Genomic DNA, 14,874 nt, shown 5'->3' with positions numbered 1-14,874 from the left:
TCACCTAAGTTCTCATAGCTGGTCGGTGGTAGAGCTGGGATTTGAACCGGGTCTTTTTCCTCCAATGACTCCACCATGCAGCTTCTAGGCTCTGAAAACTTAGCTGATGAACGAGAGCCAAGGAATTCCAGCCCAGGTCATGAGAAGTCACGGACGTCTTGATTAGTTCAAGGCAGGATATCAGAGCTGCTTGGACACTGGAGGGGAGGCAGGTTGACAGATTCTGGGGAGAGACTTCTAGGTGGACGTCGTTATTTGGTTAAAGATCAAGAGGGAGATTGAGCTGGGAAGAGCGGGCATCCCAAGGAGGAGTCTACAGGTATGGAGAAGAAGGCTAAGTAGGAAGAGAGATGTTCCCAGGGGGGACTCCCAGATGCGAACATGATGTGGTGGTCTTTTTTGCTTTCATGATAAACTCACCCTGTTTTTTTGGGTTTCCTGCTGGCATGGTTGTCATTTCCTTCTAGAAATGGCTGGAAAGAGGAGTGAGAGTCCACTTGAGTCATCTGTGCCAGAACTTAGCATGTCTGGCATGCCATAGTGGTCCAGAAAGTGTATGTTGGAGGGAGGGAGGCACAGAGAAGAAGGAAGAAGGAAGGAAGGAAGGAAGGAAGGAAGGAAGGAAGGAAGGAGGAAGGAAAGGAAGGAAGGAAGGAAGGAAGGAAGGAAGGAAGGAAGGAAGGAAGGAGGGAGGGAAGGAGGGAGGGGAGGAAGGAAGGAGGGAGGGGAGGAAGGAAGGAGGGAGGGAAGGAAGGAATGAGGGAGGGAAGGAAGGAAGGAAGGAAGGAAGGAGGGAAGGAAGGAGGGAAGGAAGGAAGGAAAGAAGGAAGGAAAGAAGGAAGGAAGGAGGGAAGGAGGGAGGGAAGGAAGGAAGGAAGGAAGGAAGGAAGGAAGGAAGGAAGGAAGGAAGGAACTATTAGAAAGGGAAGGGAAATACCCTTGTTGAGACTTGATACAATTGATTTCCTCTCTCTGAGGCTCAGATAGATCTCATCTGTAAAATGATGAGAATGCTTTGTGGGGCAAATGATGTACTTTACGAGGCAGCTGTAAGGAGAAATGAAGGTTGCATATACGTGCAGACTTTGAGGCACAAATGCACGGAGAGTGTAGCTGTGATTTTGCCTACGGCTTGAGTTCCCATTAGTACGCTTTGTAGAGTCAGGTATACGTAATCTTCTGCAAAACAGTCGAAGGGCACCTGTGACTCGATTTTGTGAACGTACCCTCCGTGAGCTCATTTTTGGAAAAGTTGAGCTGTCGGCGATATCGAGAGTTCACGGAAGGAACCAGAACACACAGAAGATAAAGTGATGCAGGATGAGTCAGGACCCTTGACTCACCATTTTCTAAGTCGTGGATGACTCTAGTGCCTGCTCATTGACCTCTCCCTACCAGCACGTAGTGGCAGCCACAGCCCAAAGAGGCAGAGTCCTTGGGCCCTTATGTCCTGGCCAGGGAAGACCTCAGGGGGTGCATATTTGGGGCCCTGGGTAAAGTTGCCACTGTGCTTTGACTCCAAGCGTTCCCTTGTTAGAATGACTACAACCTGTGGACCGCATACCAGAACCAGGAAACTCAGCAGGTCCAGATGGAGGAGAGAAATGTCTTCTGTGGGACTTATAATATCCGCATTCTCTCTGACACGTAGGTACTGGGGTCAGAATCCGGGTCTTCAGGGACCCTTGAATTAGCCGCCTTAGGATTCCCATGACCCGGTTCACTTGGAAAAGGCAATCCTTCCTGACCTCAAGCTCCAGCTCCCAACTAAAATGAGGTCCCCTTCGGAAACCAGGTGCTGGGTTTTTGGACCATTCTCGGCAGTGGGTGGAGGGCACTTTCCCATTATAGTTTTGGGTACACCAGTCGACCATCCTTCGCACAAGTCATGTGCGTGAAATTACCGTGGTTTTCTTTTTTTGGAATATTTTTGTTGTTTTATTCTAGTTTTTAGAAGGAATGTGTGCTTATTGGGAAAAAGAAACCCACCAAATGCCAGCAAATGTATTGAGAAAAGCCAAGACCTCCTACAATCTTGTCATCTAGAGATAACCACCATTAATATTCATGTCTAGTCTAGAATTTTGTTTTTGCGTGTACTATACCTACAAGTTTTAAATAAAAATGGGGTTATGCTATACGTATTTCTGTAATCCACTCCGGCAAAGTACCATGGATATCTTCCCATGTTAAACATGAAAATGGCGCTTATGATAACCGCACGGTGTGATGTCACCTGTCTATGCCGTAAGAAGACATTTTAATGATCGGCTCTCTGCCATACTTTAGGCCTAGGACTTTGCTCTTTTTTCGTAAGGTTTTGTAAAGGCCATCTCTCTCTATTTTCTTTCTGGCTGTGAACCTGACTAAGAAATTACATCTTGACCGGTCAGTAGGGCGAAGACCAAGAAGATAGGGGAAAGGCAAAGTGGAGTTTTTATGGATCGCGTGGTGATAAGTGTGCCCCTTAGAAGAGATGATGGCTGATTGAGCTCTAGGTATAACAAGTAGAATGAGGACAAAAATATCACGAATTCTCATCTTCAGGCATGACCACCTCCCTTTTGCTGAAATAATCCCACTTCACTCCGTGGGCCTGGAGTAATTATAGTGAGTGTCCCCTTTCACGATAAAATGTCTCAATTCAGACAATACATGGTTGGGTCATCTTGCGCATATTTTATCCATTGGCTGGTAATCTTATGATTGGAAAATTAATTTTTGTTTAGATTAAAAACATTTTTTTTTTTAAATTTTGCCTGAAAGGACTTTTTGGTATGGTACAAGGTAGGGGTCCCTTGTGCTACATCCCTTGTTGGAAGGCCCCGAACTTTCCATTATACCGTTGTTGTAGGTGACAGCGTCGTACCAAGAGAGTTGCTGGAGGGAACACTAACTTTTCTTTCACGGATCATCCTTTCCACCCCCACCCCACCCCTCCGGCAACTCAGGTGGGACCGAAACAGAATCATTCACTATTCTGGGGGACACTTGGTAGCAGTGTCATCCAATCGGAAGATCCAGCTTCTCGATGTCATACAAGTAAAGGAGGTACCCATCGCGTTCCGAGGCCACACCGGGAGTGTCCGCGCCCTCTTCTTGTGTGAGAAGAAGAACTTTCTACTGAGCGGAAGTTATGACCTGAGTATTAGGTGAGTGGTCCAAGGGCGTTGTGGTGCCCACCCCACCCAACGCCTAAAGTCAGCTTGTGGAGGAAGCGGGCGTGCCTTTTCCTTTTTGTGTTTAGCGAAAAGGTACCCTAGATGATACCGACTTCTCGAATAACCCGAAACATTTTTTCTTTTTTTGGCGAGGTAAAAACCAATTAATTTGTATATCGTTTAAACTTTAACAAGATGAGAGACATTTACAACAATGATCAGATCTATTTTCTTTTTGAAAAAATGTTCATTTGTTTATTTTGAGGGGGAGAGGAGGTGGGGAGAGAGAGAGAATTCAAAGCAGGCTCTGCAATTTCAGTGTGGAGCCTGATGCGGGGCTAGATTCCCCCAAACCATGAGATCACGACCTGAGCCGAAATCAAGAGTCGGATGCCTGACTGACTGAGCCACCCAGGTGCCCCAGAAATCCTTAACTTTAAGGTAGTCGACTTTGCAGATTTGACTCGTTTAATAAGAAATCCCTCCCTGTGATCTTTGTGTCTTCAATCCACTAGAACCTCATTTTTGTTATCATATGAGGTAGAGATCCAATTCCATTTTTTCCCCTTTCCTCTTTGCATTTATATCTAATTACTTAGATAAGGGAAAAAACTTTATGGAAAAAAATTTTATGGGAAAAAATTTTATGGGAAAAAAACTTTATGGGAAAAAAATTTATGGGAAAAAACTCCCATTGGTCTGTCCTCCTGCTTTGTCATAAGATAAGTGTCCATAGATTTCAGTTTCTTGGCTCTTTATTTTGCTTCTTTTGCCTGTGTGGCTATTGTTGGTCAAAACCACACTATCTTAATTACTTTGGTCTTTGAAGTCTTTTTTTTTTTTAAATTTCTAACGTTTTATTTATTTGTGAAAGACAGAGAGAGACAGAATGAGTGTGGGGGAAGAGCAGAGAGAGAGGGAGACACAGAATCCGAAACAGTCTCCGGGCTCTGAGCTGTCAGCACAGAGCCTGATGTGGGGCTCGAACCCACGAACCAAAAGATCATGACCTGAGCCGAAGTCGGACGCTCAACCGACTGAGCCACCCAAGTGCCCCTGTTCATGTCATATTGTTATTATTGGTCTGTACAAGGCTCCATTCCTGTTTTATTCATCTATTTATTAATTCTATTTTCTCTATTATTCACTCCTGTTTCCTTCCCCATGGGCTACCTTCTCATCTTTGTCAGTGTGGATCTTTATGTGGATCTTATTTATGTGGATCCAGTGTGGATCTTATTTATGTGAGTCCTTTGAAAATGTGTATTGGGGAGCCTGGGTGGCTCAGTCGGTTAGGCGTCCAACTTTGGCTCAGGTCATGATCTCGCGGTTCGTGGGTTCGAGCCCCTCATCGGGCTCTGTGCTGACAGCTCAGAGCCTGGAGGCTGCTTCTGATTCTGTGTCTCCTTTTCTCTCTGCCCCTTCCCTGCTCATGCTCTGTCTCTCTCTGTCTCTCAAAATGAATAAACATTAAAAAAAAAAGAAAATGTACATGGATATATTTTGTACACATGTTTATAATTTTCATCCATGGTTTCTTTGATCTATCTATCTATCTATCTATCTGTCATCCATGGTATTATTTTAAGCTTATCTTGGCTTTTCACTTTTGTACCCCATCCTATGTTCCGAAGATTTATCCATTACTGTCTAGTTAGTTATGTAGTACTCCAATATACATTTCACCTACTTGCTTCCCCAGTGATGGAAACTAGCTGGCCTCCAAATAAAGCTGCATGGAACATCTTTGTCCCCTCGTGGACATTGTGAGATTTCTTAGGTATATATATGCCCAGTAATGGACTTGCTGAGATATAGGGTAGGTGCTACCTAATTTGACCAAGTACTAGACTGAATTCAGAGTGACTTTATGGGTCTACATTCTCCCTAGGAGGGATCCTGTAACTGTATTTCGCTACCAACATTGGGCATCAGTCAGCTTTCAAATTTTTGCCAGATGGGTATGTGTAAAATCATTTCCATTTGCATGACTTTGGCTACTAATAAGTTTGCCTCTTCTTTTAGAAATTGCCTGATTATATCTTTTGTCCATTTTTCTATTGGGGCTCCTCTAATTTGCTTCTTGATTTGCAGTTCTATGTGTTTTCTTATAACTTTTAAAACAATATTTATTTTTGAGAGAGAGAGATAGAGAGACAGAGCATGAGTGGGGGAGGGGCAGAGAGAGAGGGAGACACAGAATCGGAAGCAGGCTCCAGGGTCCGAGCTGTCAGCACAGAGCCCAATGCGGGGCTCGAACTCACAAACCGTGAGATCATGACCTAGCCAAAGTCGGGACGCTCAACCGGCTGAGCCACCCAGGTACCCCTGTGTTTTCTTCTATATATTAGTCCCTTGTCAGTTTAAAAATTGCAAATACCATCTTCCATTTCTTCATCAACCCATTAACTTTGCTTATAGTGTTCTTTGTTGAATAAAAATTCTAATATTGCTGTAATACGACGTATCAGTTTATCCATTGTTTTGACTTGTGTCGGTGAGTCTGTCTAGTCCTAGGTCACAAAGACGTTTTAAAATATTTTGTCCTATTAACTTTATTTTTTAAATTTATTTTCCAAAGTTTATTTATTTATTTTAAGTAATCTCTACACTTAAGGTAGGGCTTGACCTCATGACCCTGAGATCAAGAGTCGTATGTTCTTCCGACTGAGCCAGCGAGGCGCCCCTTGTCCCATTAACTTTATAGTTTGACTTTTTGCATTCAGTTCTTTGAACTATTTGCAGCCCAACTTTGTATGTGATGTTGGGTAGAGTTTCCATTATATTTATCTATTTTGAAAGAAAGTGAGCAGTTTCCCCCACAGTGGTTATTTAGTCAGGAACCTGCCATTTTCTCCACTGACCTGTGGGGCCATCTTTATCATATGGTGATTTCCCCACATTTAGATGAGAATGTCTCTGTGAGCTCTCTCTTGTAGACTCTTGGTTTGTTTTTCTGTTCTTGCATCAAAAACATCTTCTAAAAAAGACAATTCCTATAGAGTAGTTTTAGGTTCCTAGCAAAGTTTGAAGGCAAAGTACTGAGATTTCCCATTACCTTGCGCTCCCCACACGCACAGCCTCCCCGGCCAGAGCGGGACATTTGTTACAACTGGCGAACCTCCATTGACACATCATAAGTCACCCCAAATCTGTAGTTTACTTTAAGGTTCACTCTTGGTGGTGTACATTTTAAGAATTTGGGCAAATGCATGAAGACATGTATCCATCATCATGGTATCATATAGAATTATTTCCATTGCCTTGAAAATTCTTGGTGCTCTGCCTACTCATTCTTCTCCTTTCCCCCCATACCTGTGACAGATGGGTAAGGCCACAGGACCGTTGGGAGTATTATGTATTTTTTTGTTGTTGTTGTTTTTATTTATTTTTGAGACAGGGAGAGACAGAGCATGAATAGGGGAGGGTCAGAGAGAGGGAGACACAGAATCTGAAACAGGCTCCAGGCTCTGAGCTGTCAGCACGGAGCCCGACGCGGGGCTCGACCTCACGGACCGCGAGATCATGACCTGAGCCGAAGTCGGCTGCTTAACCGACTGAGCCACCCAGGCGCCCCCCTTTGGGAGTATTAGAAGAAAAAGCTTAGCACATTCGAAGGAAAAGAAAAGAAACACTTATTAATCGTTTATTACGTACCAAGTCTCATAAGAACTCTATGAGGCAACTACCATTATTAGCCTCAATTTACAGATGAGGAAGCTGAGATACAGGGTGGTTCATTAGCTCTTCTAAGATCATACAGCTAGTAGGTGATGGACTGGATTGGACTTCAGGCAGCCTCACTCCAGAATCTACTACGTTAACATTACATTTTTGCCCTGTCATAAAAGCAATCTGGGTGAAATGCGAGTCTGTATCAGCGACAGTTGAGAGACCTCAGGCAAATTTGCTTATTAAAGAACAGTGTGACTCATACCTCTGTTCCTGTAGATCTCTAAGATATGCTTTAGAAGTACCCATAAGATGTTTTGGATCCAAATGGCTGAAGTAGATTGTTCTGTTGTTCCTGTTTGAAGACCACCTCTGCTGTTGAATGGGTGCCGTGGGTTTTAAGCCTGGTGGTCATTCCAGAAACCTCTTCCAACGTAATACCAACCAACATTTATTATGCATTTCCTACACATTGGTCGCTGTTCCAATGTTACACGAATCAATGCAGGATTTCTCAACTTGCGGCTGGAAAGTACCTTCTGTGGAGGCTGTCCTGTGCACTGGAGGACATTTAGCCGTACCCTTGGACCATAGCACCGGATACATTAGCAGCTCTCTCCCTACTTGTGACAGCCAAAAATGTCTCCAGACATTGTCAAATATCCTCTAGGGGTGGAAATCACGCCTGGGTGACCATCATCCAATTTGTATATTTAATTCTTTACCAAAAACCCTAAGAGGGAACAATCATTATTATCATTTCCATTTCACCAATGAGGAAATGATACTTACACAGAAATTAGGTAACTTTCCCAAAGATACACCTAACGGGTGCTGCCGCTGGAAATCAAATCCAGGCCTCTGACTCTGAGCTTAACCCTGAAACTTTGCCGCCTTCCAGCAAACTGTTGATCTAAGGGAACTTGTGTGCCGTATGATCCCTTGGGCCCTGAGAAAAATCTCAAAATCATTTCTTGTTTTTTTGTTTTTGGCCTGATTCCTGCAGATACTGGGATCTGAAAAGTGGGGCTTGTATACGAATCTTCAGTGGCCACCAGGGGACAGTCACTTGCATGGATTTATATATGAACAAACTTGTATCCGGAGCAAGAGATTGCCAGGTGAAAGGTGAGACAGAAGTGCCTTAAACTTTCTAAGAAGTTTCCCCAAATCCATGGGTTGTCAAAATACTTGTTTAGCTCATTTCTGTAGGAAGACATTCTTTTACTCATCCATCCATCCATCCATCCATCCATTTACTTCACAACTATTTGCGGAATACCTACAATATGCTAGACGCTGTGCTAAGTGCTAAAAAAAATGAATATGACCCTGTTCAATATGGCTTTTTATTTCCTCAAGAGGCTCATAATCTCATAATGGAGACAGATACATAAATATACAATGGAGAATATAAATATGTGAATAGTAACTGCCACCATTTATTGAGTACCAAGTTCATGACTGACATCGGTGCTTTACATATATTATCGTATTCAACCCTCACAAGAAGCCTGTGGCATGGATGTAGATGAGGAATCCAAAACTCGGAGAAAAAAACAGCTTGCCCCAGATCAGAGCCGCTGAGTGGTGGAGTTGGGATGTGAACCCAGGGCTGTCTGACTCTAGATCACTCGCTCCTAACCAACACGCGGAGTTGTAAGGGACCACAGGGTGCTGTTTGAGTGTGGTCTTGATGATGCGTCATTCTACAAGCAGTGGAAGAATGAATGCCGTTCTAAGCAGAAGGGACAGCATAGGCAAATTTGCAGAAGGTTGAAGAAAATGGTGTATTTGGGGAATTTCCCCTTGCTGGGTACAGCTGCAGTAGAGCGTGTGGTTTCGGACAGAAGGCTGGTTACTTTGTTTGGGGCCAGATTATCAAGGGCCTTCTGCATCCAGGTAGGAAGTTGACCTTCATCCTATAGAATGCAGGAGGCTATAAATGCACTCTGAGCTGTGGACTGACATGATCAGATGTGTTTCTGAGAAAGATGACTCTAGTTTCTGAGAAAGTATGGAAGAAGGTTGGAGGGAAGGGACTGTGTGGAGATGGGGACAAGTGAAGACAGTACCCAGTCCGGAGAACTGCGGTGGTATCTTCAGAATAGAGAAGAACAGGGGACACCTGGGTGGCTCAGTTGGTTAAGCATCCGACTTCGGCTCAGGTCACGATCTCACCGTCCATGAGTTCGAGCCCCACGTCGGGCTCTGTGCTGACTGCTCAGAGCCCAGAGCCTGTTTCAGATTCTGTGTCTCCCTCTCTCTCTGACCCTCCCCCGTTCATGCTCTGTCTCAAAAATAAATAAACGTTAAAAAAAGAATTTAAAAAAAGAATAGCCAAGAACAGGCAAGTGTGAAGAAAGTCAGGTGGCTATGAGTTTACATGAGGTGACAGGAGGGCAGATAATGAGGCCGGACTTTTAAACTCAGGTCACTGGGTATTTGGAAGTGCCATTAACGGCAATAAGGACCACAAGGGAAGAGCAGGGTGGGGTGAGGAACGAAGGGGGAGATGCTGGCTTCAGTTTTGGACCTCTTGAGTGTGGTAGGCAGAATAATGGCCAACCGAACACGTTCACCTCCTAATCCCCGGAAACTGTGACCGTGTCACCTTGCACGGCAAAAGGGACTTTGCCGATGTGATTAAGCTGAGGACCCGAAAAGGGAGAGACGGCCCTGGGTTATCAGATGGGTAATCACATGGGTCCTTAAAAACAGAAACTGTCTTGTCCGTGATCAAAAGGAGATGTGACAATGAGGAATGCTCAGAAACATGCGACGTTGCTGGCTCTGAAGATGGAGAAAGGGGGTCATGAGCCAAGGGATATGGGTGGCCCTGGGAAGGTGGAACAGGAAAGGATATGGATCCCTCCAGCCCCAGAATCTCCATAAGGGAACACAGCTCTGCGGACACCTTGATTTTAGCCTTGTGGGGTCACATCAGGCTTCCGTCAGATAGCACATTTGTGTTGCGTTCAGCCACTAACCTTGTGGGAATTTGTTACAGCAGCGATAGAAAGCTAACACACTGGGTACGGGAGTCCCAAGGACACCCAGGTGAGGACTGCAGGAGGCAGACGCAGGTGTGAGTTGCCACGTGAGTTGACTGCACCATAGGTCTGGGGCTCCACCTGCATTGGTTTGGTGGTTATCAATTGGAACGAACGGTGGAGACGCCAGGCGTGGAGATTTCCCCTGCAAAGCACGAGGAAAGAACGAAAAGCGAAGGGAGGCGGGGGACCCAGGAAGTCACAGCCGTGTTAGGTGGGGGCCAAAGGGGCAGGAAAGCGAAAGCGGAGTGATGTTTCATAGGCCGGCACTCAGACCTGCCTAAGAAACTTTACTCCCCACCTCTTTGCCCTCCTTGACCTGACCGGAAGTTCTCGTTGCCACGACTGCGTTGAGGAGTAGAGCAGACGGCGTCAAAGGAGGAGAGTTTGGAGATGGAAGGGCAGACAAGGCCTCCAGATTTGAGGGAGTCTCGGGGGGCCCCCGGCAGGGCTACAACTAGGACAAGGGGAGCTAGGCTCTCACCTCGGGTGTAAAACTTAAGGGGGCACCCCAAACTCCTGGAAATCAAAGGTACCACATTTTCACACGATATCTAAAAGGCCAAAATTAATTCACAAAATACACGATGGCAAAAAAAGATCCCAAGATCTCTCTCTTCCCCCTAATCCTAGTCCCAGCCTCCCGGCCTACCTGTTCCCCCTGGGTTTCCCCCGATGAATCTTTTCCCAACGATTCCCAATGAATCTTTTAGTTCATCCTTCAGCCTTCTCCCCCCACCCCCCCCTTTTTTTTTAAGATTTTATTTTTAAGTAATCTCTACCCCCGACGTGGGGCTCGAACTCACAACCCCGAGGTCAAGAGTCACACCCTGTATTGACTGAGCCAGCCGGGAGCCCATCAACTTTGTGCTTTCTAATTGGATAAGAGGCCAACGTATATGGAAAAAACAAGTGAAGAAAAGCGTACTTACAGAAGTTAGGGTTGATCTAGCGTATGTGGTTACGAGCATGGGTTCTGGGGCCAGGCTCTAAGGGTCCGAATCCCAGCTCTGTCTGCTTGCCATCTGCGTGATCTTGAGCAGGTTACTGAACCCCTCTATGCCTCAGTTTCCTCATCTGTGTAGTGGGGAATAAAGACAGTAGCTGTCTCGCGAAGACGAGTTAATATACACCAAGCACTTCCAATGGGGCCTGGCTCGTCGTTAGTGCTCTATGGAGGTATCGGCTGCGGTCATTACTTGGTCTCAGGTTGCGGTCATTACTTGGTCTTAGGTTGTACACTCTGTTGCCTGAGAGGTACTTTGGGGCTGATGGGGCCAACTTTAACGGTCTCATTCCCGAATCTGTGGTGCCTGCTTCCAGTTTCTTCCTTTAAGGTCTATTCTCCCACCTGCTCACCTATTTTCACACCTTCCCAACACTCGCAGGATGGTGGGTGGTAGAAACGTGAAGCCTGCCCCCAGCTGTGGCTGTCTCTCAAGTAGTAAAATCCAGAAGTCAGATTCAGAAATCGGTTTTTTAAAAGGAATAAACAAACATTAAAATGGTTTCAATGTTGATTTATTTTTGAGGGGTGGGGGAGGGGCAGAGAGAGAGAGAGAGAGAGAGAGAGAGACACACACAATCTGAAGCAGGCTCCAGGCTCTGAGATGTCAGTGCAGAGCCCGACGCGGGGCTCGAACTCACGAGCTGTGAGATCGTGACCTCAGCCGAAGTCAGGTGCCTAACCGACGGAGCCCCCCAGGCACCCCCAGAAATATGGTTAAATGTAAATAAGGATAGACAACTTGCTTTTACTTTGGACACAGAAGGGGTGAGTCAGGAGAATAGTATCTGGAAGGAATAATGCCATGAAACACGTGCCGTGATTTTCCTGAAATCCACTCAATAGCAAGTATTTTTCAGGCTCAAGAAGGAGGCTTATTAGTGAAATAAGCCATACAGAGAAAGACAGATACCATATGTTTTCACGCTTATGTGGATCCTGAGAAACTTAACAGAAGACCATGGGGGAGGGAAAGGGGAACAAAAAGTTAACAGAGGGGGAAGGAGGCAAACCATGAGAGACTCTTAAAAACTGAGAATAAACGGAGGGTTGATGGGGGGTGGGAGGGAGGGGAGGGGAGGGGGGGCGATGGGCACTGAGGAGGGCACCTGTCGGGATGGGCACGGGGGGGTGGTATGGAAACCAATGTGACAATAAATTTCATATTAAAACCAACAAATAAATGAATAAAAAAAAAGAAGGAGGCTTATTAGAGATGAGCTGTCTAGCGCTTGGACCCCAAGGCTGAGTTGTAGGGTTAGAGCCAAGGTCTCTGCGTTGCTGGCTCTCTCAGGGACCCACGGGCAGGGAGTTCTGTGCTGCAGGCTCCTGGAGCTGTTGGTGAGCCTGCAGGGGTGCTGGGCCAGGCGGAGGCCTTCTAGGGTCTCCCTTGATGGGCGTGGCTTCTGTGCTGGGCTGTAGAACTCCACCATAACCTGCCTTCGTGCCCCTCCCCACCCCTTTCAGAGTGGGATGTCGAGACAGGGAAGTGCCTGAAGACGCTCAAACACAAAGACCCCATCTGGGCCGCCAGGATCAATGACAACTACATCGTGAGCAGCTGTGAGCGGGGGATAGTCAAGGTGTGGCACACTGTCACGGCCCAGCTGGTAAAGGTGAGAGAGCAGTGGGGGGCGGGGAGGGGGGAGGGGGTACCGATGGTCATGGATGGGAGGAGACTCACGGTCTCCCCCATAGAGCTCTTCAGACCATCTTAAAGCTATCATGTTAGAGTCACCCAAAGGGTGCTCCTGAAGACTTTTAGGGGAAACTCCCCTCCCACTGCCCCCCCCCACCCCAAAAGAGGGCCATTCTGAGACTGTGGAGGGTCAGGGATCATGTGACCTACGTTGTCATGCAAGTGGTGGCAGCAGGCTACGTTCTGACTCAGTATGATATACGGGCTCAGGGTCTTTTGACAGTGGCTTTTCCTTTTCCAGAACAGTCTACCCTGACTCTTGCATGGGGTAAGGACATGAACAAAGTCACAGTAGTTTTTCTCCTTACTCTCTGGTGAAAAGAGAACAGTGGCTGCTCTTGAAAGCGACTGAATGCTCACACGCACCCAAAGTGTTGCTAGAGTTGAAACCTCCTGGCTCTAGTGGGCGGTGATGAGATACATTTGTGCCGGGAACACAGGAGCACAGCGAGAAGCCGCTGGGCCGGCTGGTGCATTTTCTTCCCGGCAGTATTGTTGTCACCATGGTCTAACCGGCAGTAGCAGGCACGGGGAGGCCCCAAGTGTCCTGCGGTCCTGGCGGGACCTGGGGTTGGAACACACCTGACCCTTCACCTTGTGGCAGAAGACGATGGTGAATTCTGGCCCTCTCTGGGACTCCAGGAAGAGGAGGGCTGCCCCAGCCACAGAGCCGTCAGGAGCAAGGCTCTCCTTAATCATTCCTTCACTGGGGAGAGAGCTCCGGAGAGAGGGAGGCATGGACACCACTGGCTTTTTCAGAACAAAAGCAAAAAAATGGCGGAGTGTGTTGGGATTCATCCAAAGAAGCCTCCAGCTTTGGCCCTTGGAGGACTCACAGTCTGAGTGGCAGATGGGCTGGAAACAGAGGCATCTTCTCTTGCAGACTCTCATTGGCCACGAGGGAGCCGTGAAGTGTCTGTGCTTTGACCCGTGGCATCTCGTCTCAGGAGGTGCAGATGGCCTGGTCATGGCCTGGAGCATGGTGGGAAAGTACGAGCGGTGCCTCATGGCCTTCAAGCATCCGAAGTAGGTGCCAGGAAAGCCCTGGTTGATGGATGTGGGACTCTCTCCTTTTCCCTCACAGCCTAGATTTTGTAATAACGGTACTAGATGTGGGTTTCGAGAAGTTATTGAAATGTTAGGCTCATGACACATGTGACACATTTATATCCGTTATCAGACGACATCAGGCGCGTTCGGGGTGGAATGGCCACACGCTTACACCTGTTTATGAATATTGGCAGAGCCATCCCAAATAATGCCAATGCCAGTAAACTGAAAGTTCTTGGGGTTGGTCTTTACCCCAGGCCTCTACTTAAAATCATCCAAGTGCCAAAGATTTAAAAATAACCAAGGGGTTAAAGAAGGAGCCTTCTTACAAGTCTGCCGGCAACATTCTATTCCAGGACGGCAAACGTCTCATTTTACAATTCCAATCCCAGTTTAGTGGTGGTGGCTGCTTGGAGCCAGTGGAGAAGTAGTCTGAGGTCCCATTTGAGCTTGTTTGGAAAGGATCTTGTGGTCAGTTAACGGTTCTGCCACGGCCACGGGTTTTTATAGGCTGTGCGACGTCACTCTTGTACCGCGTGAACAATGCTTCTTCCCCTGCGTGCGTTATAAAAAACTCTAGGGAAACAAGATGCTACCCTAGTTGACTCAAAGAGTGAATGGATCTTCTAGGGGACCTATCACCGTGAGTTATTTGGTAAAATATGGGCCTAGATTTCCTCGTGTCTTCGTAGGGACCTCTTGAGCCGGCACGCTGGCCTTGTGGGAGGTGGAAGGGGATTTGAGTTACATGTGTGTGTTTACTCTTTGTGGTGTGTGACCGCGTTATTGGTGAGTGGGTGCTGGGAAGGGCTTCTGTCCAGTGATTTATCCGGGGTTATCAGTAAGCCTCTTAGCATGTTGTCTGGATTATCAAAACTTACGAAAGGAAAGAGTCAAGCTTTAGGATGTCGCCTGAAAATTGTAATTATATGTTTTTATTTTATTTATTTATTAAATGTTTATTTATTTATTTTGAGAGAGAGCGCACGAGCACAAGAAGGGGAGGAGCAGAGAGAGAGGGAGACACAGAATCCGAACCAGGCTCCAGGCTCTGAGCTGTCAGCACAGAGTCCGATGCGGGGCTCCGACCCATGAACCGTGAGATCATGACCTGAGCCCAAGTCAGAAGCTTAACCGACTAAGCCACCCAAGTGTCTCTTATTTTCACTTTTAGATGGGGCGACCAGTTGATCGACTGATCTATCCATCACAGGAGCCACATGGACCTCTTTG

The 14,874-nt window shown here is 46.7% G+C and overlaps 1 protein-coding gene across 3 annotated transcripts in view; it reads left to right on the top strand.

Annotated features, from left to right (window-relative positions):
* Positions 1-14,874, top strand: part of CDRT1 (CMT1A duplicated region transcript 1) — a 34,315-nt gene that overhangs the window by 5,756 nt on the left and 13,685 nt on the right. For 2 of the 3 annotated variants that reach the window (XM_045045356.1, XM_045045354.1), the window contains exons 6-10: positions 1,538-1,647; positions 2,952-3,152; positions 7,840-7,961; positions 12,360-12,508; positions 13,475-13,617. In XM_045045356.1, the coding sequence (XP_044901291.1) occupies positions 1,538-1,647; positions 2,952-3,152; positions 7,840-7,961; positions 12,360-12,508; positions 13,475-13,617 (725 nt within the window). The remainder of the gene's footprint in view (positions 1-1,537; positions 1,648-2,951; positions 3,153-7,839; positions 7,962-12,359; positions 12,509-13,474; positions 13,618-14,874) is intronic. The other variant, XM_045045355.1, reaches the window with a different exon arrangement.

The sequence above is a fragment of the Felis catus genome, chromosome E1 (genome assembly GCF_018350175.1).
Source record: "Felis catus isolate Fca126 chromosome E1, F.catus_Fca126_mat1.0, whole genome shotgun sequence".
Classification (NCBI taxonomy): Eukaryota; Metazoa; Chordata; class Mammalia; order Carnivora; family Felidae; genus Felis; species Felis catus.
The sequence above is the reverse complement of the archived record's forward strand: the minus strand, read 5'-3'. Positions and strand labels throughout refer to the sequence as shown.